General features: G+C 47.5%; 1 protein-coding gene across 4 annotated transcripts in view; it reads left to right on the plus strand.

Annotated features, from left to right (window-relative positions):
• The window catches only part of PXN (paxillin), a 47,637-nt gene extending 25,399 nt beyond the window's left edge, over nucleotides 1-22,238 (plus strand). For 2 of the 4 annotated variants that reach the window (XM_079322201.1, XM_079322200.1), the window contains 10 exons: nucleotides 1,208-1,434; nucleotides 1,904-2,019; nucleotides 3,897-4,036; nucleotides 4,404-4,605; nucleotides 5,067-5,202; nucleotides 15,082-15,252; nucleotides 15,597-15,770; nucleotides 16,331-16,412; nucleotides 16,762-16,910; nucleotides 18,860-22,238. In XM_079322201.1, coding sequence (XP_079178327.1) covers nucleotides 1,208-1,434; nucleotides 1,904-2,019; nucleotides 3,897-4,036; nucleotides 4,404-4,605; nucleotides 5,067-5,202; nucleotides 15,082-15,252; nucleotides 15,597-15,770; nucleotides 16,331-16,412; nucleotides 16,762-16,910; nucleotides 18,860-19,126 — 1,664 coding nt within the window. In that variant the 3' untranslated portion in view covers nucleotides 19,127-22,238. Of the gene's footprint in view, nucleotides 1-1,207; nucleotides 1,435-1,903; nucleotides 2,020-3,896; nucleotides 4,037-4,403; nucleotides 4,606-5,066; nucleotides 5,203-9,318; nucleotides 10,357-11,155; nucleotides 11,423-11,959; nucleotides 12,970-15,081; nucleotides 15,253-15,596; nucleotides 15,771-16,330; nucleotides 16,413-16,761; nucleotides 16,911-18,859 lie in introns of those variants that run through there. The other 2 variants (XM_079322198.1, XM_079322199.1) reach the window with 1 other exon arrangement.
• Nucleotides 22,239-22,330: the final 92 nt, after the last annotated feature.

Here is a 22,330-nt window from a genome sequence, read left to right on the forward strand (position 1 = left end):
TGAGGCTCTGGGGACAGCGCAGGGTGAAGGGGGGTTCACAGAGCATCCCCTCCAAATTCTGCTGATGGTGTGTTCCTGTTTTCTGGCTGAATTCCACATCTCCAGAGGGACCTGCCAGGTGTGTCCTGGCTCTGTTACATGCAGAGCACCGATGTCTCCAGTGAACTGACTCCTCTCTAGCAGCCTTGCAGAGGTGTCCCGTGGTGCTGCTGCCCCAGTGGGAAGCTGGGCAGGTGGCCAGGGAGGCTTTCTTTGGAGAGTGAGCCAGCACAGACCTGCAGGTGCTCACTGGAGTTCCCCCCGCAGGGACTGCAATGGGCTCGGCAGGGTGGGCACACGGGCTGGGAGGTCCAACAGGTCAGGATTTGCCTTTGAGTTGCTCCAGAGGAGTGCAGGGTTGGGAATGGGCAGAGGATACATTTGCAGGGAGAAACTCAGAAAGCTGGGAATGCCTTTTTATACCTAATCTCTGACGGGACTGTAAGATTTTTGAGAAGTGCAAACTGTGTGATGTGGGTCCTCTGCCTGGCATGAATGACACAGTTTCTAGCTGGTGGAAGTTTTCCTTCTCTTGAGGAATTTGTGAGCAGTCTCCACCCATCTAGTTAAGAATTGTTTCCAGAAGAAATGGCATTTACCTGGCAGCCACTGGAAACTTGTTAACTGTTTGTGTGATGTACTGAGAGTGATTTTAATTAGAACTGAAATACATCCTCCTGCTGCACTGATGAACGTTTTATTCTTCTTCTACTACCTTGCACTTTGGAGAAAACACCTCCTGAGATTCTGTTCCCTGCAGAAAGCAGTGCCTACGGCCACAGTAAATGACTCTGCGATGATGTGGGGCCTGTAATTAGTCTGTGTCAATATCCTGTTGGAGTAGGTCTCTGGACAGGCTTGCCTAGGTTGCACTTCTGCAGGGTACAGTGATATTACGGGCTCCTCTGTTGGGGGTTTTTCCAGTTAAGGCAAAAATCTGAGGCTGACACAGCTTTTCTGGCTGCTTTGCTACATCTTGGTGTTTTCTTTGATTAACTCGTTCATTCCTGAGCAGGAGTAGTGTTTTTCAGGGCATTTGGTAGATTACTGTAGATGAAAAGTCCTCCCAGAAAAACCTTTTGGTACAGATACATCGAATGAGAAGAAAGAGACAAAGCTGTAGTCCAGGCTTTTACCATTTTGGTGAGAGTGTTTTTGCTTCCTGCAGACGCCTTACTGGCAGACCTGGAATCCACCACCTCACATATTTCCAAACGACCAGTATTTCTCACGGAGGAAACTCCCTACTCCTACCCGACTGGAAACCACACGTACCAGGAGATTGCTGTGCCACCCCCGGTGCCCCCGCCACCGTCCAGCGAGGCTCTGAATGGCACCGTGATCGACCCCACAGACCAGTGGCAGCCCAGCACACCCAGATACGGCCAGCAGCAGGTGAGGGGGGTGGGAGGGTGCTTGTTTTGTGGGTGCAGGATCTCTCAGGAAAGGAGGGGGGAATGGGGAGAAGTGAGAATGAATTTGGCTGTGAACAGAGCAGGGTAATGGGGGGTGGTGGGCATTTTTATTAGAACTAACTGATTGGAATAAATGGCAGAAAAGAATTTGAAAGCCATGGTCATTGTGCTGACAAAATGGTGGTGTGATGAGATTAGTGTTAGTCATCTGTCTTGAGCCTGTGGAAGGCAGACTGGGGGTTTCCAGCACAAAGCTGTGACTCACAAGCAGGCCTGAAGTAAGGGGAAAACTGTTGTTCCTGGTGCAGCTCACCTGATAGAGACTGGCTTGACTCAAGAGCAGATTTTTTTTTATTTTTATCTGCCCTGTCAATGCATGAGTTTGCAATGCAGGAGTGTGCACACATTTGTTTTGTATTTTGTTTCCAACTCAAATCTTGTTTCCACAGCCTCAATCCCAGTCTCCTATATACAGCTCTAGTGCCAAAAGCTCCAGTGCCTCTGTTCCTAGAGACGGGCTCAGCTCTCCTACTCCCCGTGCCAGCGAAGAGGAACACGTCTACAGGTATCCTGTCCCTTTCAAGGGACAAGCCTGACTCATAACTTGAGCCTGCTGAGGGTCAAACTGCCTTGTATAAGTGGAAACAAACGCTGCTCCCCATGTGTGTTACATTGCTTTGTGTCAGTTTTGATTGCCTCTTTTCTAACATGCCACTGTAACTTTCATACTCACTTCAAACTTTGACCTGGCCCTTCCGCTTGCTCCGCTGCAGGAGGTTAAGGATCCATCAGACACAGCAGGATCTGGATTGTGTTGTGAAGGATATGATCCAGACACAAATCCACCCCCTTCTTAAACAGCACAAAAGTTCTTCAGGAGGTGGATGGCCTTTGGGTTATTTTTCCCTGGGAACTCTGCACATACCTCCAAGCCACAAGTACTGAGACTTGAGTTTTCAGGTGAATTCAGCCTTCTTAAAACTTCCATGTCAGTAGGTGATTGATAGATAGCAGGTTTACACTTTCAAAGGCAGCTGCTCTCACTCTGAGAGGTTGGAGGAGTAGCCTGCACAGTAGGACAGACCTTTTTGCTGGCATAAGGATGAGTGATGCAGAGGCTGTCAGAAATCCATCCTAGGCACCTTTTTACACTTTGGAGACTGTGTTTCTTTGGAGTCATAATCTAACCATGCCAGCTCTTTCTGCTGAGCAGGAAGTTGTTTCCAGCCAGAACTAATTCTGGGTAGAGCTCAGCTCCTCTCTGGGCAGCCTAACCAGAGATGGCCCAATGGATACAGTAATTGGAATTTTTTTCAGATGACTGCATGCAATTAGTATGAAATGAAGGTAATTAGAGCCATAAGTCCTCTTGAGCAAAAGTCTGAAGTCTGACATGGCTTGGTTCTGGTGTGAATTGTGGCTGGTGTGTTGGTTCAGTGTGAGAATGTTCTCTTCAGATTGCAGTTGTGGATTTTGTTTTTCAGCCTGAAGAGGAGGAAAATTCCCATATGGAATTCATAATTGTCACTGGTGTTACAGGTGTAAGAGTCCTTAACCTGCTAGATACTAACTTTTTGAGCACAATGTGGTCCTGTGCACAAGGCAGGAGCTCCCATTTTGGAATTGGAAAGTATCTTTTTGATAAAATAAGAACCTCTAGAACATTAAAAGTTATTTTTTCATTTGTAAAACCAGGAGAAAGAAATGTTCCTGCCATTGACAATGGAAAGACTGTTACTACAGTGTAACTGCTATAAAAATGATTGCATTGTGAAGTTCTGCTTTGAAACAGTTTGCAATTCTGTGTGGCACATGATATCACCCATATAAGACTAGCAGTAATTATAGCCAGTGTTTTATTCATGCATGTGTATTTAACACAGTAGAAAATAATATCAAGTTACTTTTTAATAAATTGATTCGAATTCCCCAAATTAAAGGTGTGAGGACTTGGGGAGACCTTGAGTGTTGCAAGAGGTTATGACATAACCTACTGCTTTTCACTTTCTTCTACTAACCTGAGGTTTGTGCTTTGCCTCTCTCTCCAGTCTGTGCTAGTTCTGCATTCCCTCACTCAGGGAGGAGGATGGTGCTGCTTGGTGTGGTGTCAGCAGAAACAAGTAATTTTCCCATATGTGAGCTAATGGTTCTGCTGCTGTTCTGTGCATTTTGGATCTACAGACAGTTAACTCTTTCCTACAGGGCTGGGCAGCACATAGTCCTAAAATCAGAGGCCCTGTCCATCAATGCTATTTTGGTAATTTACAAGAATAGAAGTGGCTGTGTTTAGTCGTGTCACAAAGCACATGTCTTCTTTACCCCTAGAGCTAAAAGCATCAGCCTGAAAAGACCACAGCACATGTGTAAACTTTGGAAACTTTATGAGTTTCTCTCCATCCTTCTCCTGTATCTTGAAGTTTCACATTTCCCTTTTATTTTCAGTTTCCCAAACAAGCAGAAGTCTGCAGAACCATCTCCCACAATGACTAGCTCCTCTCTGGGCAGCAACCTCTCAGAACTGGACAGACTGCTTCTGGAACTGAATGCTGTTCAACATACTCCTGCCACTGGCTTCACAGCAGGTAAGCAATAGGAAGATATTTGGAATAAGTGGATAATTTTATTCTCAGAATAGTAGCTTGTTTTTTCTTTCCAACATCCTTAGTGATGGAGACCCCTCCAGCCCTTAATCAAAGTTTGATTTAGTAAGAGTGGGAACTCTTGAGGTGCAGCACCCTGCTCAAAGTAAGGCCAACCTCAAAACTGCATCTCACTAAAGTTTCAAAGTCAGTTTAGGTTGCTCAGTCCCTTGCACTGTTAAGCTTTTAATACCCTCGAAGGTGGATGTTCCACAAGATGTCTGGACAATGTTCTGTACTTGCCTGTGATGAGCATATGTGTGTGTGGAATGGGGCTCTGAATGGCTCTTTTCTGCTCCCCTTCCTTCAGATGAGGCTGGCAGAAGCCCATCACTGCCCAGCGTGGCTGGCCCTCACTATGTTGTCCCAGAGAACAGCAGCTCAGGGGGAGGGAAGGCTGCACCCCCGACCAAAGAAAAGCCCAAGCGAAATGGTGCCCGTGGGATCGAAGATGTGCGCCCCAGTGTGGAGAGCCTGCTGGATGAGCTGGAGAGCTCTGTGCCAAGTCCAGTGTGAGTAATGGTTTGGTGCTTGCAGGCTTGGGTGGGGTGGAATGGGCTCTGGGGGAATGGTGACTGTAGTGTAGGGGCAGCTGCTACAGATGGAAGATGGGCTTTGTCTGAAGGGTCAGAAGTCAGGCGGATGCATGAAGATACTGGTGCTTTTTAATCTACTTCTGGATGGAAAAATGCATAAATTATCCATAAGAGATGGACTGTTCAAGCTCAAATTTTCAGCTGACCACAAGTACCCCTGTCTGACAAAATGAATGTTGAGACATCATGTGTTTTTTTAAGTGGATGGGATGTGTGTGCACACATGAGGCAGGGTCTGCACATGTTGAGGAAGCTGGGCCAGGTTGGATGTGCTGATCAAACTCCTCATACTCTGCTTACTTGGGGGAACAGTAGGACTTCCAATCTAGGAGTGCCCTCACACTCGTTTTAAAATTTTATTTTTCCCTGCTGCCCAGGCCTGCAATCACTGTGAGCCAGGGTGAGGTGAGCAGCCCCCAGCGTGTCACCGCCAGTCAGCAGCAGACCCGAATTTCTGCTTCTTCAGCTACACGAGAACTGGATGAGCTGATGGCATCTCTCTCTGACTTTAAGGTACTCTGTCATGACAGCTTAGTGCTTCATCTTGTGCCTGCCCACCCCAGTCTCTCTTGCCTGTTAACTACATTTGCTGGCCTTGGTTGGTCTCCAGAATGCCTCCTTTACCTCTCACATTTGCTCTGATAAACTTCATGTGGTGTATTTGTGCTTTCTGGGTAGTGCAGTAGGTGTCCTTGACTGCTATAAATTCTCATCACTGGCAGTTCTGGGATCTGTTTTTCCTTCAGTTCTGCAGTTTGTCTGTTTGCCATGGATAATGAGCTTTGTTACTGCTCAGTTAAGAGTGAATTATTTTGCTGTGCTACAACTTAATGAGAAGGAGAGAGGCATGGGACACCACTCTGCTTGCTGACAGAGACCAGGCCCTTCTGTTCTGTGGGATGACTCTCCTCTCTGGAGTGTTTTTACCTTGATCTGCTTTCCCCGAGGAGAATGAATATTCCAGGCATGTGGTGTGAGCACTGAAGCCTTTACATCAGAGAGAAGGAGATTTCAAAGGTTTTATCTTAAAACAAAATCTCTTATTCACCTTGAAATGGGATTTAAGCTTGAGCTTCTTGTGGGGGCAAAGGACAGCAAATACTATTCAGTGTCAGCATATGTACTTGAATAACTTTTTTTTTTACTCATGGGTATGTTACCATTCCTGCAATAGATGATGAACTGTAGAGTTTGTTTTAATGAGATTTCATTTACCCATAATCATAGCAAAATGAAAAACATTTTATCACTTTCTACTTTCAGCTGCTTTGCTTATAGTTCTTACTGAACTATTGACTCGGATTTGTTCTGAGAGAGGTGGAGAAAGCAAATATACTAGATAATGTCTTTGTTAGGTTTGCCTTTTTTACATACCTATCTGCTTTCTAATCCTAAATCAGTTCCTAACTCTGTTTTATCCCTGTATGGAAGATTCTGCTGGATGCTTGAGACTTCTTGTCTGTGCTGAATTCCATCCCCTCCTAGTTGACATTAGGTGGGGCACCCAGAGCTGAGCAGTGTTTCGTGAGGAGAGAGAGCAGTGCTTTGTCACAGAACATGCAGTGACAGCTTTACTGTTTGCTGTTCTTATTGTGCCTGGTGTGTCCCATGGAGGTCAGTACAATTCCCAGAGTTGTGACAAGTGTCAGAGTTCAGAATCCAGCACTGAGCACACGAAAATTCACTTGCCTTGTGCTTGCTGGAATGGAATTCAGTCTGCCATTCCTGGCACATAAATCAGCGAGAATCTGGGAGTTCCTCAGTGTTTTCTCTAGACTTAATGTAGTGTGTTAGTCAATTGCAACTATTGACAGCTTAGTGTTGCCTTTTTTCTCCTGCTGAGAAAGGATATAGTGCAGGATAGCCACAAGCTCTGTTCAGCCTGCTTGAAACACTGCAGTGTTGTGAAGCTGGAGGGAGCTCCCACTTGTGCTTCTGGCATTCCCTGCCCTGCTCCTTCCTTGTGCTGTGGGAGCTGAGCACTGTGGCCTGGTGCCCCTGCTGCTTTTATCAGGAAACAGGCTGAGGGTGTGGTTCCAGCCTTTGCTCCCAGGTGAGCTCTTGGCAACTGAGAATGACCTTGCCCATCACAGGTTTCTTTGGCAAGATACAGGGAAGGAAGGACATTTTAAAGTGTGGGTGTTCCAGTACTTTGCACTCTTTGAGAAGCAGCTTTAGAATCTCCAGTAAAACCTGCATGACCGAGATGAGCTGCTGTGACCAGTACACCTGCCTTCCTAGCTTAGTTTTCATTTGACCTCAGAGACCAAATTGAAATGCAGCAAGATTTTAAGATTTGGGCTTTATTAAGCACAGCATTGGTATTTTTGTGATGCATTGAGCTCATCTGTCCCTAAACGTTCTTCCTGGAGCACAAGGAGCATGGCTCCTGTGATCATTTCCCTTTTGCTAATGATGTCACTGACTGTTTTTAAGTTACTTTCCTTTTTCCTGTCCTTCAGGTCGCTTCATTTTCCCTTTAGTTGTTTTTGTTTGGCTATACCTGTTCTGTTTGTGCCAGCTGGGGGTGTTAAAATGTACTCTAATCTGTACCAGTGTCAGAAGAATATAAGGAGACAAGACTCCTGCTTGTGAAGGTGCAGTTGAAAAGCTGCTGTTTGAGTATCAGACCTGCGTGTGACTGCAAGAAAAAGGATAAGAAACCCCAATATGACACATAATTAGTTGGAATTGGTAGAAGTTGCAGTGGATGGGGGTGGGAGGAGTGGAGGGCACTGGTGCTTGATTTGCCTGGTACTCTAGAGTAAAAGGTGATGATACATTACCCTTGCATTGTATTTTGCTCACCCTAATTTGTTGCCCCTTCTTTTTGCTTGCAGAATCCATTTGATTTTGGTTATCTGGTTCATCGGTCATCAAGCACTGAGATTACTTAATGCACTTGTTTTTTTACCCTCTGCCATTTCTATGTAATGTGATGCCTGCTTACTGTGTAGCTGGATGTTTGTAGTTAACTGTTCTATTACTGTTGAGTGCTCACCCATTGCTCTTATTTTGGAATTAGTATGGTTTCAGTATGTTGAAAATACTGATGTTTGAGCAAAATGTTACTCTTGCCTTGAAAATTACTCACTTCATTTGCAGTAGTCTGGAAACCAACTGTGAAGCACAGCATCAAGCCAGGTTTTGTTTACAGGTGTACCCAGCTGAGGCACAATACAGGGAGAAGGCACTATTGAGAAATTCCCTCATTTTAATGTACTTGTAGTCATTTTCCTTTCAGCTGTGACTGTGGTCACAGTAGCCTGGCTGTGCTGCTCAAGGGGAAGAGCAATCTGTAATGAAATTTGGTCTCTTCTTGCTCTTTCCTTTCTGAGAAGAGTCTCCTTGTAGCACTACTGGTGTGACTTTGCAAGTGTGTGTGTGTGTGTGCCAGCTCCTGGTCCCTCAGCATGGCAGGAGCCCAGGTCAGCTGAAGGTCGTTATTCTTCCATTTACTGACAGGTTTTGTGGATGTTCTGGTTAATTATCTCAGAAAGGTAAGTGGAGACTGAGGTAACATATGTGGGGCTTAGGAAGTTCTGTGCCACTCCACCTCAGAGCACAGGCATCTGACTTCTTTAGGCTTCTCTGGAAAATACGACTAAGAGTCAGAGCAGGTCTTGATAGCCCTTGGATTTGGAAAACTTTGTGGATACCTTTCTAAAACTGAGAAGCACAGTCTTGGTCTTAGGTTGACCTGCTGTGTGAGCTTGTCCAAGTCACTGTTCTCAGTCTCCCTTTTTAAGAAAAAGCAGTAGTACCACTTTTTCTCCTAGAGTTTAGTCAGGAACCAGTGGAAGTGGGGGAAGAAGGATCAATGAACTTCTGTTTTCAAAATAATTTGTAAGTCAAGGAAAACCAAAACCTCTGTATTAGTTGCTCTTTTTAGAATGTTTTTTGGATCAAAATTAATACTGATTTTATTACAATGTCAGTGTGGAGATTTTGGCCTAAGGGGAAGAGGCTAATCTGCCACCTAAGCAATGCTCACAAAGGCATGGAATGACTGACAGGCTTGTATAGATTCAGTGTGTGTCACTTCCAAGGTGAGATTAGTGATGTGAATAGAACAAAGCCCATGTCATCTGCTCTTGCTGTGGATGCCCTAAAGCTTTGTTTTCACTGCCATGAACTCAGCCAACTGGAGCATTTTATTAGTGTATCAAGAAGAAAATGTCATGCTTTGTTCTATTCATTGATTGAATTTTTTGCAGCTTTGGAATATAAAATTTACATGTCTGACTGTGAGTAAGTTAACGTGACCTTTATCACAGTCGAGACACTCCTGAGTTTGGAGCTGGCTTCCCAGCAGTGGCCGTGCCATGCCCCCATCACAGCCACAGGTGAACACTGAGCTGTCACTGAGGAGGAGGGCCCAGGAAAAGGATCCCAGTGGCTGTAGAATTCTAGATCTATACAAGGTCATACTGGTTCTGCTCTTTGATGTTTTTCTTCCTTACTCTTGGAAGTAAGGATTTGTGTCAACATGGCTTTTTGATTTGGAAGTCATATGAGTATATTCTTTTTAAGGATTCTTATGATGCTTAATTCTGTGCCTTTTTTTTTCTTCTCCTTATCTCTGTCATTATCTTTTTCTCTCCTTATTCCTTCTATCTTTTTTTGCAGACTAGTTCCACTGTGTCTCTGATTTCTGAATCTTCCCTAGAACCGGTTCCCAGTTCAGCAAATGCAGACTCCAGCAACACTCCTCACAGTTTAACAGTGCTGTCCCGTTCCAAACACCCTTCTGCAAGTCACAGTGGGACCTTGACAGTGCCAACATCTGTCTCCTCTGCAGACCTCTGCATTGAGGAAAGCAGTGGCACTGCAGATCTGCCTTTGTCAGGGCATCCTGCTGCCCCTCCACCTGTGCCCCATTTAACACAAACTGTCCCTGTGCCCCCTCCACGGAGCTCTTCTGGTTATGCTACTCGTGGGGAGCAGGTGGCCTCTGCAGGCTTAGTTCAGCTGAACAGAAAGCCTGACTCTTCCAGAAAGACTTCCCAGGCTGCACCAGCTTCTAGTGTGGAGCTCCTCTGTAGATCTGCTGATGTGGAGGCATGGGGCTTAGGGTATGACATGGCAAAAGAGACTATGAAGGAGCAGAGAACTGACCCCAAAATCTCAAGTGTACCCGTTTCAAATACTTTGAAGGGGCAGATACCCAAAGAGCTACATCAGCAGGGAGCACTGAGGGACAACTCAGCTCTTTCCTCCCAGGACAGATGTGTAGAAACAGCTTTAGATGAGTTGTGGGCCCTGGAGCTGCCTGCACATGTGCCAGAGGTGCATGCAAAGAATGACAATGTTTTGGATTCTGTTAATGAACCTTCTATTGTTGCTCTGGATCGGTGGGATGTCTTCCCAGACACTAAAAACCAGTTGGGTTTTGTAGTGAAGCAAGGACAGGAACTAAAGGCTGAAGTGCCACGTGAAACCAAGGTACACCACTGTCCTGATCTGGGCAAGAAGAGGCAGGGCAGAGACACAACTCTTAGGAAAGCAGGTACTGCTAGCATGAACAAGGCCAAAGGAGACCAAGAAAATGAGCAGTTCAGAAGCTCTGCAGTCACTCTGGAATCTCCTGAAAACTTTGGGAAGGCTGAATGGGATCTGCCATGTGTCTCCAAACCACCCATTGAGAGGATTTCTGCGTCAGGCCAGGCAGGCACTGAGTGAATGTAGGAGTAGGGCAAGTCCTGGCCGGGACTGTTGTGCAGCACACTAACAGTGTGTGCGTGCAGTGAGTGTGCCCGGGCTCACCCCACTAACAGCACGAGCTCTGAGCGGTGTCACTCACAGCTGCATGGCACGGGCCTTCTCAACCCCTGGCTTTGTCTTGTGGTCTCTCCTGCATGTGGTTCAGCAGCACAGAACATGGCAGTTTGTAGGGACTTCCTTGTGAAATGCACTTTTATTCATTAACTGGGGTAAGGCTCAGTCCACAGAGACCTCCAAAAAGCTGAAAGGACTGTTTCATGCTACTGATTGGGATGGCAGCTCCTCTGCTCTGCTTTCCTTTTTAGGTCTCATAACTGAAGCTGTTAGTGTTCCTTTCCATGCTGGAAGTACACTTTGTGCACCAGATATCTCTGACCAAGAGCCTTGTGCCTGTCAAGGGCAAGCACAGGGAGGCAGCTCCATGTCCTTGTGATGCTGAGGTTTCTGTAATGCTCAGTGGAGTGCTCATGCTGCACCTCCTATCTTGGCTTCCCGCTGGTTAATCTTTCCCTTCCTTTTCTAGACAGTTATTTTTGGCTGCTGTGATTATCCTTACAGGGTTTTTCCTTGCACTGAGTCACTGTTCTGGGCTGTGCCAAGAGGAATTTTGGCATTGTGGAATAAATGCCATCACTCTTCCTGCTTACAATTATCACTAATGTCTTTGAGTTTGTGCTGTTGCATCTTGGGTGTTGCTCTGACTTTGCTCTTCTTTGCTGATACTATTGCATTTGTCATTTAGATTAAATCTTTAATCAAGAGGACAAAAGAGACTGCAAATGTGCATCCAATGTCTCGGGACCTCTCTCCAAGGCGTAAACTAGGTCCTGCCATATTCCACAAGACTGAGTCCCAAGATCGTGTGATTGAGGAGCTTCAGGACAGACTGGGCATCGATACCCAGGAGCAGGAAGAATGGCAAAGCCAGGATGCCTGGCTGACAGAGGGGGTCATTGTCACTGCCAGGCCCCGGGGGGAGGAGCAGAGTGGCAAACAACAAGTAGAGAAGGTAGAAAGTGGGGTCACGCACTGGGAAATTCCAGCATGTCCCTCTGTCCAGACAGCATTGTGTGGAGGTCCAGGTTGACTTTCTGAGCATCCTAAATTACAGAAAATGAAGAACTAACTCTTTCTATTAACCTTTGTCTGGCCTGAGAGGAAAAGCAGCAGAGGGTCCTAGTTCTGGATGTTTAAGAACTGGAGTGGGATTTGAGGGAACTGCTGATGTTATCTGTTGATGCAGTCTGCTGCTATCACACCTCAAATATCTGTGTGGGGATTATTTTTAAAACCACACTGGGAAACCTGACACAGAGGTGTTCATTTTGTCCAGTGCTGCACCTGTGCAGGGCTTTCTGGGGATGGGTAAGATGGCACTCTTGCTTAAGCTACAGTGAGCAGCACCTTTTCTAGTTCCCTTCTCTTTTATGCTGTTTTTTCCCCTTAGATAAACATACTGGTAGCAGCCAGCCTTCCTGTTAAAAGATGTGCTTCTTGGTTCCTCTTTGGATTTATTCACCTTTCTTCTTCCTTCGTGTCTTTCTAGGTGGTTTTTCCTCCAGAATCCCCGCTCCTCCCCAGGAGAGCAATCTCTGTTCCAGCCTCTTCCCAGCTCCAGCCTTCCAAAGAAGCTGCAAAGATAGTCCCTGCTAATGCTGCTCCTCCTCCTGCCTCTGGCCCTGCACCTCTTCTCTCACTCCCGCCTCAGCCTTCCCATGTGTCATCTACCCCAGCTCCTAGTCCAGTCTCTTCCTTCAGCTTGGCTCCCCAGCCTCTCTTCCAGTGGGAAGCTTCTGATAACGATTATCATGAGGTTTCTGTTGTGGCCACCCCTCCTAATGAAGATCCCAAACATTCCTGTTCTCCCCAGACCTGGACCCTTAGCACCAAGGCAGTTGTCTCTGTTGGCTGTCAGACTGAAGATGAAGCTTTCTTCCCAGAAATGCAGGCAGGCTTCTCTGTTCTGGTTTTTGTTTTTAGCAGTATTTTCCAATCCAACTACTGCTTGTAATTTGACAGCTCAATAGATACAGTGTTCAGGTAAAGGCTGGTATGAACTGTTGGATGGGAGAGAGGACTCATGGACAATATCTAATCCCAGCTGTAGCACTCCACAGTACATGTGTGTAATAACTTGCTGGGATACGTGGGTCCTGTGGGTCCTGACAGCCACTTTTTGCAGCAGGGACTCTTATTTACCTCTGAGATTAAGAAGGTAACTCTGAAACACAGCCTGCAGTTCAGCAATCCTTCCTGTGTTTGCTCTTTTAGGCAGGTGTCCACTGTAGGAGTGGATTTGGGGGAGGGGATGGCATGGTCAAGACCTGGCTTCTGCATCTCCTGCCAGGGAAGGGCTGTAGCTCCAGGGTGGTGGCAAGTCATAGTGTGTATGTGCAGTGCAGTGATAGTGTACAGGCAGCTGTCAAGCAGTGAGCAAGGAAACACCTCTGCATCTTGACCTGTTGTACTTTCCAGGTGTCCTCTGCTCCTCCCCTCATCCGCAGTGCCAGTCTGTTGGCTGCTCCTGCACACCGGGGCCCCACAGCCCCTGACAAGGCAGGGTCCCCTTTCTGTTTCCTCAGCATGGTGTGTGCTCTTCTGGTTGATGAGTTTGCTGGGATCTGCTCCTAGAGCTCCCAGCACCATTAATGTGGATAATATCCTGTATTGCATGGTTTGCTACTCGTAGAACTTCTTTCTGAACTTGAGTGATGGCAAATCTCATGGGTGAGGGATGGGCATTTGAAGGGCCTTGCATGATCAGTTTATGAGGATGATGTGCTGAGTGTCCCCCACAAACAGCATGCATTGTGTACAGGACATGGAAACAAACCTCCTTCAGTGGGGGCACGTTTGTGAGCTGTCAGGAGGGCTGGATGGTCAGCCAGCTAGAAATGGAGGTGTGCACAGGTATTTGTGCCTGCTCTGGGGTCAGCCGTGACTGGCAGGAGTGTGTGATACCTCCAGATCACTACAAGGGTCAAGTGCTCTGTTGCTATGTATTGAGTTCATCTCATCTCATCTCATCTTTCTTCCTGGATGGTATTTATCACTTGTGTGTGGTATCTGTGCCTGCCCTGTGTGGCCATAAGCCCTGGCTAGAGCAAGAGAAGCTGTGATTCTTCCTGCACAGTGCAGCCTTTTTCTCCCACTGTACCCTGCAGGAAGCCTGGGTTTTATCCTGGGGCTCTGGACAGGCTTTGTCTCCAAATCCCTGTTGTCTCCCTCTGTGAGAGTATCCTTGCAACTGTGTGTGTGCTTTGAAGACAGTCACTGTGACAGTTTTTTGGTAGCAAATATGTGTTATATGGTGAAGAGTTTGTTTTAGGCTGAGGACACTGGTGTGATGGGGCTGCTCTGTGCTGCTGGACTAGGAGAGGTCTCAAGTTATGGGAGAAGAGAGGAGGGGAAAAGCTGTGTGTTAGGATCCATTGGAAGTCATGCTGCATGTGAGGCAAGGCTGGGGAGTGCATGGATGTGTGTGTAAAAGCAGCTAAATTCAGGTGTCTCATGAGAATATTTATACAAATGAGCAGAAACCAGAATTTGTCAACTGGTCAACTGCAAGGACAAGCAGCTGCAGGACAGGGAATAGAGCTCCTCCAGTGGGTGGAAGGGCAGGGTCTGCCAAGGCTTGGAGCACTTCAGCATGTCCCTGCTCCATTGGCTATGCTGACAGCAGGCTAGTGGGTTGTTCATAGGCATAGATTTTGTCTGTTTTAATTTACTCTCAGTAAAAGAAAACGTGCTCTAAACCCAACTTCTTTGTGTGTCTCTAAACCGGACAGTAGCTGTGGCAATGCCAAGTCAGCTAAAATGATCTTTATTTCCTTGCTGGGGTTTGTCTGCAGAGGAGTCTGTGGTGGCCAAGGAGAACATATGCTTTGTTTATAAGTTATGAACCTCAGTAAAACATTTCTCCTCTCTTCTGGGAAGCCTTTCCAAGTGGTGTGTGCTGTGGTGGTGTGAATTTCAGAAAGTGCCTCTGAGACAAAATGTACAACTCCCCTTCCCCCCACCAGTGCATTTCCAACTACAATACACGTGGCAGTGCTGTCTGCTGGGATGCACTGCCCTCTCTGTAGGTAAACAGCAGCCAGCTGGGAGGGAGTTATGTCCTTCCTGCTTCCAGTAGCTTAGCTCAGTCATGGGGTGAGAACCACCTGAGAGTGAGAGAGACTTGGCACGCAGATGTGCAGAAGGTGGTGCAAAGAGAGAAGTTTTTCTAGCTGAAAGGGAGATGAGATGAGGGAGAGAAAAGCATCTCTATCAGAAAGACAACTGAGAGCAAGAGCTAAGGAATGGAGAGAGGTCAAGGAGATGGGGCCTCTGGATGGCGCCTGCTTTGTCAGCTGGCCAGGAACTGATGAGGTAAAGGGAGGTTTTTGGCAGAGGCTTAGAGAGCACTGTACTGAGTGTCTGGGGTGTGCTAGTGACTTCTGCTGTATGTGCAGTGAAAGAAGATCAGATCCTCAGTTCACAGCTCTGCTGTTACATATCTCAGTTCTCTGCATGTGTGTACTTTATCCTGGCTCTCACCAGCTTCTTCAGAGAGTGTAGCTGACTCCTGTCTGTCTCTGCAGAGGAGTCACTGGCAGCAAGAGCAGGCATTTATCTGATAACCATGGCAGCATTCACCTTACAGTATTTGTTTTCTCTTACCTGCAGTTCATGGCACAGGGAAAAGCTGGGAGCAGCTCCCCTCCAGCCACAGCCTCCAAGCCTGGCAGTCAGCTGGATACCATGCTGGGAAGTCTTCAGTCTGACCTGAATAAACTGGGTGTAGCTACAGTTGCCAAAGGTGTCTGTGGAGCCTGCAAGAAGCCTATTGCTGGGCAGGTGAGTTGAAGGTGCTGCCTCATTGCTGGACCTTGGGCTGCAGCTGGGAGTAATGGGGAGGGCTTTTTCGTGAGGCTGGAGAGACTGGAGATGCTGGAGAAACTGAAGTACTCTATTTATCCACTGGCTAGGTACGCTGTAAGCTCCTCCAGTGACCTCTACCCTGCCCCTGAGGGACTGCCCTCTCCTGAGATGATAGGTAATTCAGTTTTCATGCTACCCCAGTCCAGGGCTCACTTGAGTAGTAGAACTTGTCATTCTTACCGACCTCCAGCTGGTATCTTGTCATGTGGTCTAGGGCAGGGAAAGATAGAGATTTTCTCCATAATCTGTCTTCCCAACAGGTAGTTACAGCCATGGGGAAAACCTGGCACCCTGAGCACTTTGTCTGCACCCACTGCCAGGAGGAGATTGGCTCTCGGAACTTCTTTGAGCGGGATGGGCAGCCCTACTGCGAGAAGGACTATCACAACCTTTTCTCTCCTCGCTGCTACTACTGCAACGGGCCCATCCTTGATGTGAGTTCCTCGGGGGAGTCACGGTGCTGGCAACTTGCTGCAGGCCTAGGTGCTAAAATTCCACTTCACCCATGTATCCTGGGTGGAAGATTTTGTTCAGGGATTTCTGTATTTGTTTTGTTCTTGCTTTGAAAGGGAAACAACATGGCACAGCCAAATTCTTACACTAGTGAATGGAGTTGGTCCCTCTTACCTTTGCTGAAGTTCCTTCAGAACCCCACATTGCTCTATCATTCTGGTAGTGATTCCTCAGCTTTTGTTGTTGGTAGCCTGTGGTAACAGGCACCAGTGCTGGTCCTGAGGACTGGATGGGGCCCTGTGTAAGGGAGGAAGCAGTGCCTAAGATCCTTTTAGGGTAAAAAAAGTGTGCAGTGGGAAAGTCTGAACGAGCCAGAGGCAGGGGCGAATTGACTCTGCTCTCTAAAGGACAGTCTATTTTAATGCTTGCTCTTGTCAGCACCAACATCCATGTGTTCTCCCCTTTCTCCAGCCCCCTTTACTCACCTCCAAGCTGAAGCCATCATTTACATGATCTGCACTTTGTGTTTTCTTCTGAACAGAAAGTGGTAACGGCTTTGGACAGGACATGGCACCCTGAACACTTTTTCTGTGCTCAGTGTGGAGCTTTCTTTGGACCTGAAGGTATTGCTGGTTTATGCAAGGGGAAAGCAATCTCCCTCCTGAACTGCAGAAGAGGGAGTGAGGCAGAGCTGCTGCAGTGGTACAGTCTGAGGCATTGCAGGGAAACTACTGGAATTCCAAGGGAGCTGTTTATGGGGGAAGGATGGTGCCAGTAACCATGGTTCCTCTCTGGGGAGGAAGAACCTGCCTCTGCTGGGATGGGAAGGGAACAGAATAAGGAACAGCTCTAGCTGCTTTGTGTGTTAGCAGGGAGAAGGATAATCTGTCCACATGGGTTACCCTGCACAGGTTGTGTGGCCACGGGTCAAAATGGAGAGCTGATCCCTTTGCCTCTCCTCTCCTTTGGCAGGATTTCATGAGAAGGATGGCAAAGCCTATTGCCGCAAGGACTACTTTGATATGTTTGCTCCCAAGTGTGGAGGCTGTGCCCGGGCTATCCTGGAAAACTACATCTCTGCCTTGAACACCCTGTGGCACCCTGAGTGCTTTGTCTGTCGGGTAAGAAACCCAAGGTCCTTTGCTGCTGCTGCTATGACCCCTCTTCTTTCCACCCTGAGGCATCTGGTCCCATATTGGGGAAAGGTGTCTGTGGGGTAGTGAAGGGCAGCCAGACCCACAACATAAAAACGTGCCAGTAACCAAACCTTATTGTTCTCTGTCTGTTTATAGTAAACTTGTGAGTTGCTTTGCTCTTTCTGTTCCAAGTTGCAGTTTTGGGCTTCTGCAGCAACTCACAGATAAAGAGAGATATTTTCTGTGACCTTTAAATAATTATAAGCTAAGCTTCTCTCTGAGCACTTGCCTCGGCAATCAGATTTTGAGGATCTTCCTCCCATGCCCCATCTGACAATGTAAACTAATGAAAGTGACCTTGTTCAGATAAACATGCAAGTCGGTGAAATAGTGGCAGGCTCCTTACAACAGGCATAATAAACAGGAATACTGCAGATTAAATGCTTGGCACTCTTTCAGAGAGCATTGCAAATATTAACTCTTACTGTCCCCAAGAGATGAGCCAAATCAGCCACTGTTTCCTAGAGTGGGAGAGAAGGCAGAAACCAGATCAAGCAGCCAGAACCACAAGCTGCTGATTCCTGTTGTGATGCTCAGAGCAGACGGTCACTAGTCTGTTGGGACTGTCTGTGGCTCCTGCAGTGCTGTGCAGAGTGAGGCAGAAGCTGTGCCTGACTGAGGCTGGGGGTGGGTATGTCTTCTCATGCAGACATTGAGACTTTATCAGGCAGTTCTGTTTTCCTTTCCCCCTGCTGCGGTCTAAATTAGTGAGGCCAGCATGGATTTCTTCCAGGCCACAAGATGTGATTCTCTTCCTGTTTCTGCAAAAGCAGAGCAAAATTTTTAGCTGTCCTGCTGACTGGGGAAGAGACTATTTACTGAAGTAACTGTCAGCATTGGTAAAGTCTTGGACTCGCTGCAGCAAACTGCATTCTCCTGGTATTGCAAGTGTTCAGCTGCCCATGGCTCTGCATGCTCTTGCTGGACTCTTGTCCACATGCTGGGAGCCAGCTGTGTGTGATACTCAGTGTGCTCCTTTGGGAAGAGGACAGAAAAACCAGAATTCAGGAAACTGGCTCCTCTGGGTCTTGCTGCTGATATATTTGGTAAATCTGGCAGTGTCCTCAACTCTTTCCCTTACTTTGCTGCCTCAGTTTTCAACTTTTACAAGGAGAGGAGTGTCCCCAATCTGGTGGGGGGGATGGTCGATGCTTTTGTTGCAAATTCTGCAGTGAAGTGTCCTCAGCTGCCTGACACTGAGGAGGAGGGAGCAGCTCCCTTACACTTACTAGCACATAGCTGGTGTATCCTCTTCCCCTTATCTATTCAACATCATTAACACTATAGAACAGTTTCTCCCAGCAGTGACCCATGTGTGTCTGGTGGAAATGTTTCAGGCTGCACAATCCTTTGCAGAGTGTACCTGCCATTCTGGAGAGGTCACTCATAAAGATTAATTGTGCCTGATTTTCTCAGCTGGAACCAGTCCCATACTCATCAGGATTCTGCTGCATGAAAGTCTGTGTTGGTCCTTTATTCTGCTTGTCCTTGTGGGGAAGCTAGAATGAGGAAAAAAGAAAAGGGAAGGTGCTGCAGTGTTTCCCATCTCAGGGCAGGAATGTTCTCTTATTTCCTGGCTGGACACATCTGGTAGCTCATCCGTAGTATTTTCTTTGTAAAAGTGAAGCCAGCTGGGTGAAGGAGCTGCTTAATTCCCTTGCTTGTGTCTGTCCATTTCTCAGTCCTTTTTCTGCAGACTCTTCATGATGGACAGAGTTGGGTGCTGGATAACAGGACAGTGCTGCAAGGCAGCACTTCACCTGCCCACAGCACAGCTGGACTGTGCCATAGAGCAGAGGATGCTTGTAGAGCTGGCCCTCCCCACCACCCCAGCTTCTCATACAACCTGTGTCCTTTGCTTTGTCCTGCTGCAGGAATGTTTCACCCCGTTTGTCAACGGCAGCTTCTTCGAGCACGACGGGCAGCCCTACTGCGAGGTGCATTACCACGAGCGCCGCGGCTCGCTCTGCTGCGGCTGCCAGAAGCCCATCACAGGACGCTGCATCACTGCTATGGGCAAGAAATTCCACCCAGAACACTTTGTCTGTGCCTTCTGCCTCAAGCAGCTCAACAAAGGAACCTTCAAAGAGCAGAACGACAAGCCCTACTGCCAGAACTGCTTCCTCAAGCTCTTCTGTTAGAGCCACCATAGATGGGGCGCTAAAGCATCTTTCTGCCACCCCCTTGGCAGTTCTGTCTCTCTGAACATTACTGTGATTTAGGAAACCTTACCAGGCAGGGGAGGAGGGGGGTGGGGGGTGGGAAGTGCTGCTGTGGAGAGGCAGTAGATCCAGAGATGAGATGGACCATTAAACTGGAAACGCCCTTGCTGTGTCTCAGAAGAGAGAGGCTGAGATCCCTCATTATGGTGTGTGTGTCTGTGTGTGTGTCTGACAGCTGAGCTTAGCTTGAGGGCTCCAACAGGGAAATTTTCCCAGCCCCCTCCTGGCAGCAGGAGGCTTTGCCAGTACATTTCAGCCTGTGTCAGCTCTCTGAGCAAATGGTGACACTTGCAGACAACATAACCCTCTCTCTGCTTTGACACCTCCTTCTCAGGCTTTTGCCTGCATGTGTGCAGGGTGAGTGACAGCACAGTGAGGCCACCCTGTGACCTCAGTGCCACCCTGGCTCTGCTCACAGAGTTACACAGTGTGTGTGACTTGCTGAGACTACAGCATCAGCACAGGCAGCCAAGACCTTGCAAGGGTCTCTCCAGTTCTATTACACTGTAAGGAGATAATACCACTTACTCTTTTTTTAATTAAGAGGAATCAAGATATTACTGTGTGGGGTGTTTTTCTTTTTTTCCCTAGTTTATTACTTCCTTTCTCAATGCCTTTCCTCAGCACACTGGAGCAGGAGATGGGGTAAGCCCCAACCATCCCTCAGCACTGTTGTGCTCTTCTGTGGGGACATGCCGTGCCAGGCAGCTTCACAGGCACCCAGGCCAGCTCAGGGAATCTGCTCCCCTCACCTACTGCTCCTGGGAGAGAGGAAGAGGCATCACCCCTTCTTTTAAGGCAGGTGCAGAGAGCTTAGAGCCGCCTTTTCCATCCATCCTGTCATGAGCGAGTGTGACGTGCGTGTGTTTATCTGGCCTGAAACTCTCCCATCTATCAAGGCCTGAATCTGCCACAAGAGTGGGGAGAAGGAAAGGTTTAAGAAGCCAGGAAAAAAAATTTCTAAATTTATATCCTTTCTTCTTCAGTTTGCTAATGAGACCTATCAGCCCCTTGGTGTTTCCCTTTTCTGTGCTCTTGTTAAACATGTTCTACTGAGAGATGCTACAGCAATAATCTTTTATATTGACTGTTACTGGTATAACAAGTCTTGGGGGTCAAGTGTGTGTGACACACTTGGAGTTTTACTATCAAAGTGAATACTGTATCCTGTCTTTGATAAGAACTGTAGATTTCTACACTGATTTTGAATTCATATCTAATTTACTTTTAATCCTCTTATACAAAAATTGGTTTTGAAGTGATTTTAAGAAAGCAACTTTTATATCAAGCTGTGCTGTTCTAGGCAGTTTGCCAGTTGTGCTGGCTTGCTGCATCTGTAATCTCAACGCTTTATTAAGCCAAACTAACATTCAATATTTCCTTTTTGTTGCGGGTTGGGAGGGGATGGAATCTATGGACAAGGGAACGTGACTTGTATTTTTTTTCCTCCTAGAACAGGCAGGTGAGCTGCCTGTTAATAGGTTTGCATTGTTTTTTTTTTTTGGGGTTTTTTTTTTTTTCTCTGAGTCACCTAAAAGTGTAATTTTGGTTTTTTTTGTAACCTGTAAACTGCTGTATTTGAAATCACCTGCCGTTCTCCCAAAGCCCAGCTTCCAGGATGTTAAAAGTGAGTCTTAATATGATGCTGTGGGGGAAGGAGCTCAGATCTTTGCCCTTGGTTTCTCTTCTTCAGTTGCCTGAAACCAAAACAGGGTTAATTGAGGAAGGGGCTCCTTTCTTTCTGTGCAAGAAGATGTGCCTGAGGAGAAGAAAGTGGGAGACAGTCTGTTCCTGACTAGCTGTGCAGCTTTGGGCCAGTCACTAAAACTTACTGTACCTCAGTTTCCCCATCTGTAAAATGGGGGCAGTTGAGCCTGGATTTGTGAGGATATTGTGAGGCCTAGTTCATGTTTGGTAAAGCACTTTTAGGTCTGGCTGGAGGGTGCTATGGTGAGGGAAGTATTGTCCTGAAATTCCCAGTGGTACCAGCACTGGGAGCAGCATTTGGAATTACTGCTCCAGAGGGCTGCAGCTCTGTCACCATTGGCATCCAGTTGTGTTTTGCAGCTCGGCAGGTGCATTATAGAGGTCCAGGGCAGCTGTGTCAGAAACCAGCCCTGAAAGCCACGGTCACTGTCCCATGTAACCTCATCATGGTGCTGTGCTGCCCTGCTCAGGTCACTGACATTGTCCCACCAATTTTCCTGACAAACCTCAGTGTGTGGGTATGAAGCCAGAGGAGCTGTGGGAGCACTGGAGCTGTGCCAGCTGGGCTGAGCACAGCTCTGGGAAATTGCTGAGGCAAGAGTCCTTATACATTTGCCTTTTCATCTTGTAAGTCTATTTGACTTGAAATGGATGTCCTAAGCTGCCTGTGTTTATCTAGTTGGAAAGGTGAACTTCCTTGGTGCCGCTGAGGGGACACACAGCTGTTGTGTGCAAGTGCCAGAGGGGTGAGATGTTTCTGGCACTGCCACTTTGTGTGAGACATGCAAACTGTGTAATCCCGTGCCTCAGTTTCCCTGTCTGGGAAGTCTTTAACCTACCTCACTGCTAGCTGAGGCTTTGTCAGTGACACTTGTGCACACCTGGGTGCAGGGTGCTGAGGGGAGGCTCCTCTGGCCTTAATGCTTAACCGAGATGATGTCACACTCACCTTCTGCCTTCATCTGGTGTCTGATATGCTGGGATGCCACGCCGATGCTACTCTGCCAAATAATGCCAGGTGGTGGCTGCCGCTGTCCGTGTGTCCGGATCTGTTCGTTCAGTGCAGCTGCGGCTTTAGGGAGCACGGCCGCTCTTGGGCTGTGGGCAGCGAGGGCCGGGGGTGCTCCGTGTGTGTCCCCCGGGCCAGGCGCTACCCCTGGGGAAGGCCTTTCACATCACGTCCGGGCTGGGCTGGGGGAAGATCGCTGGGTCGACAATTATTTGATTCTTTCCTCCCTTGTAAACTTCTAACTCCGCTTATTATTTTTTTCTTTTCCCCTCCATTTAAACTTGCAGTTATGCCAATAAAATTTTTACCATGATACTTACGCTTGTGTCGCGGTTGTTTCCCGGCGCGGAGCTTGTGAGGGAGCGGGACCCCGCCCTCAGGGCTGAGGGGCTCCGAGAGGGGGGGAG

The sequence above is a fragment of the Erithacus rubecula genome, assembly GCF_903797595.1.
Source record: "Erithacus rubecula genome assembly, chromosome: 19".
NCBI lineage: Eukaryota > Metazoa > Chordata > Aves > Passeriformes > Muscicapidae > Erithacus > Erithacus rubecula.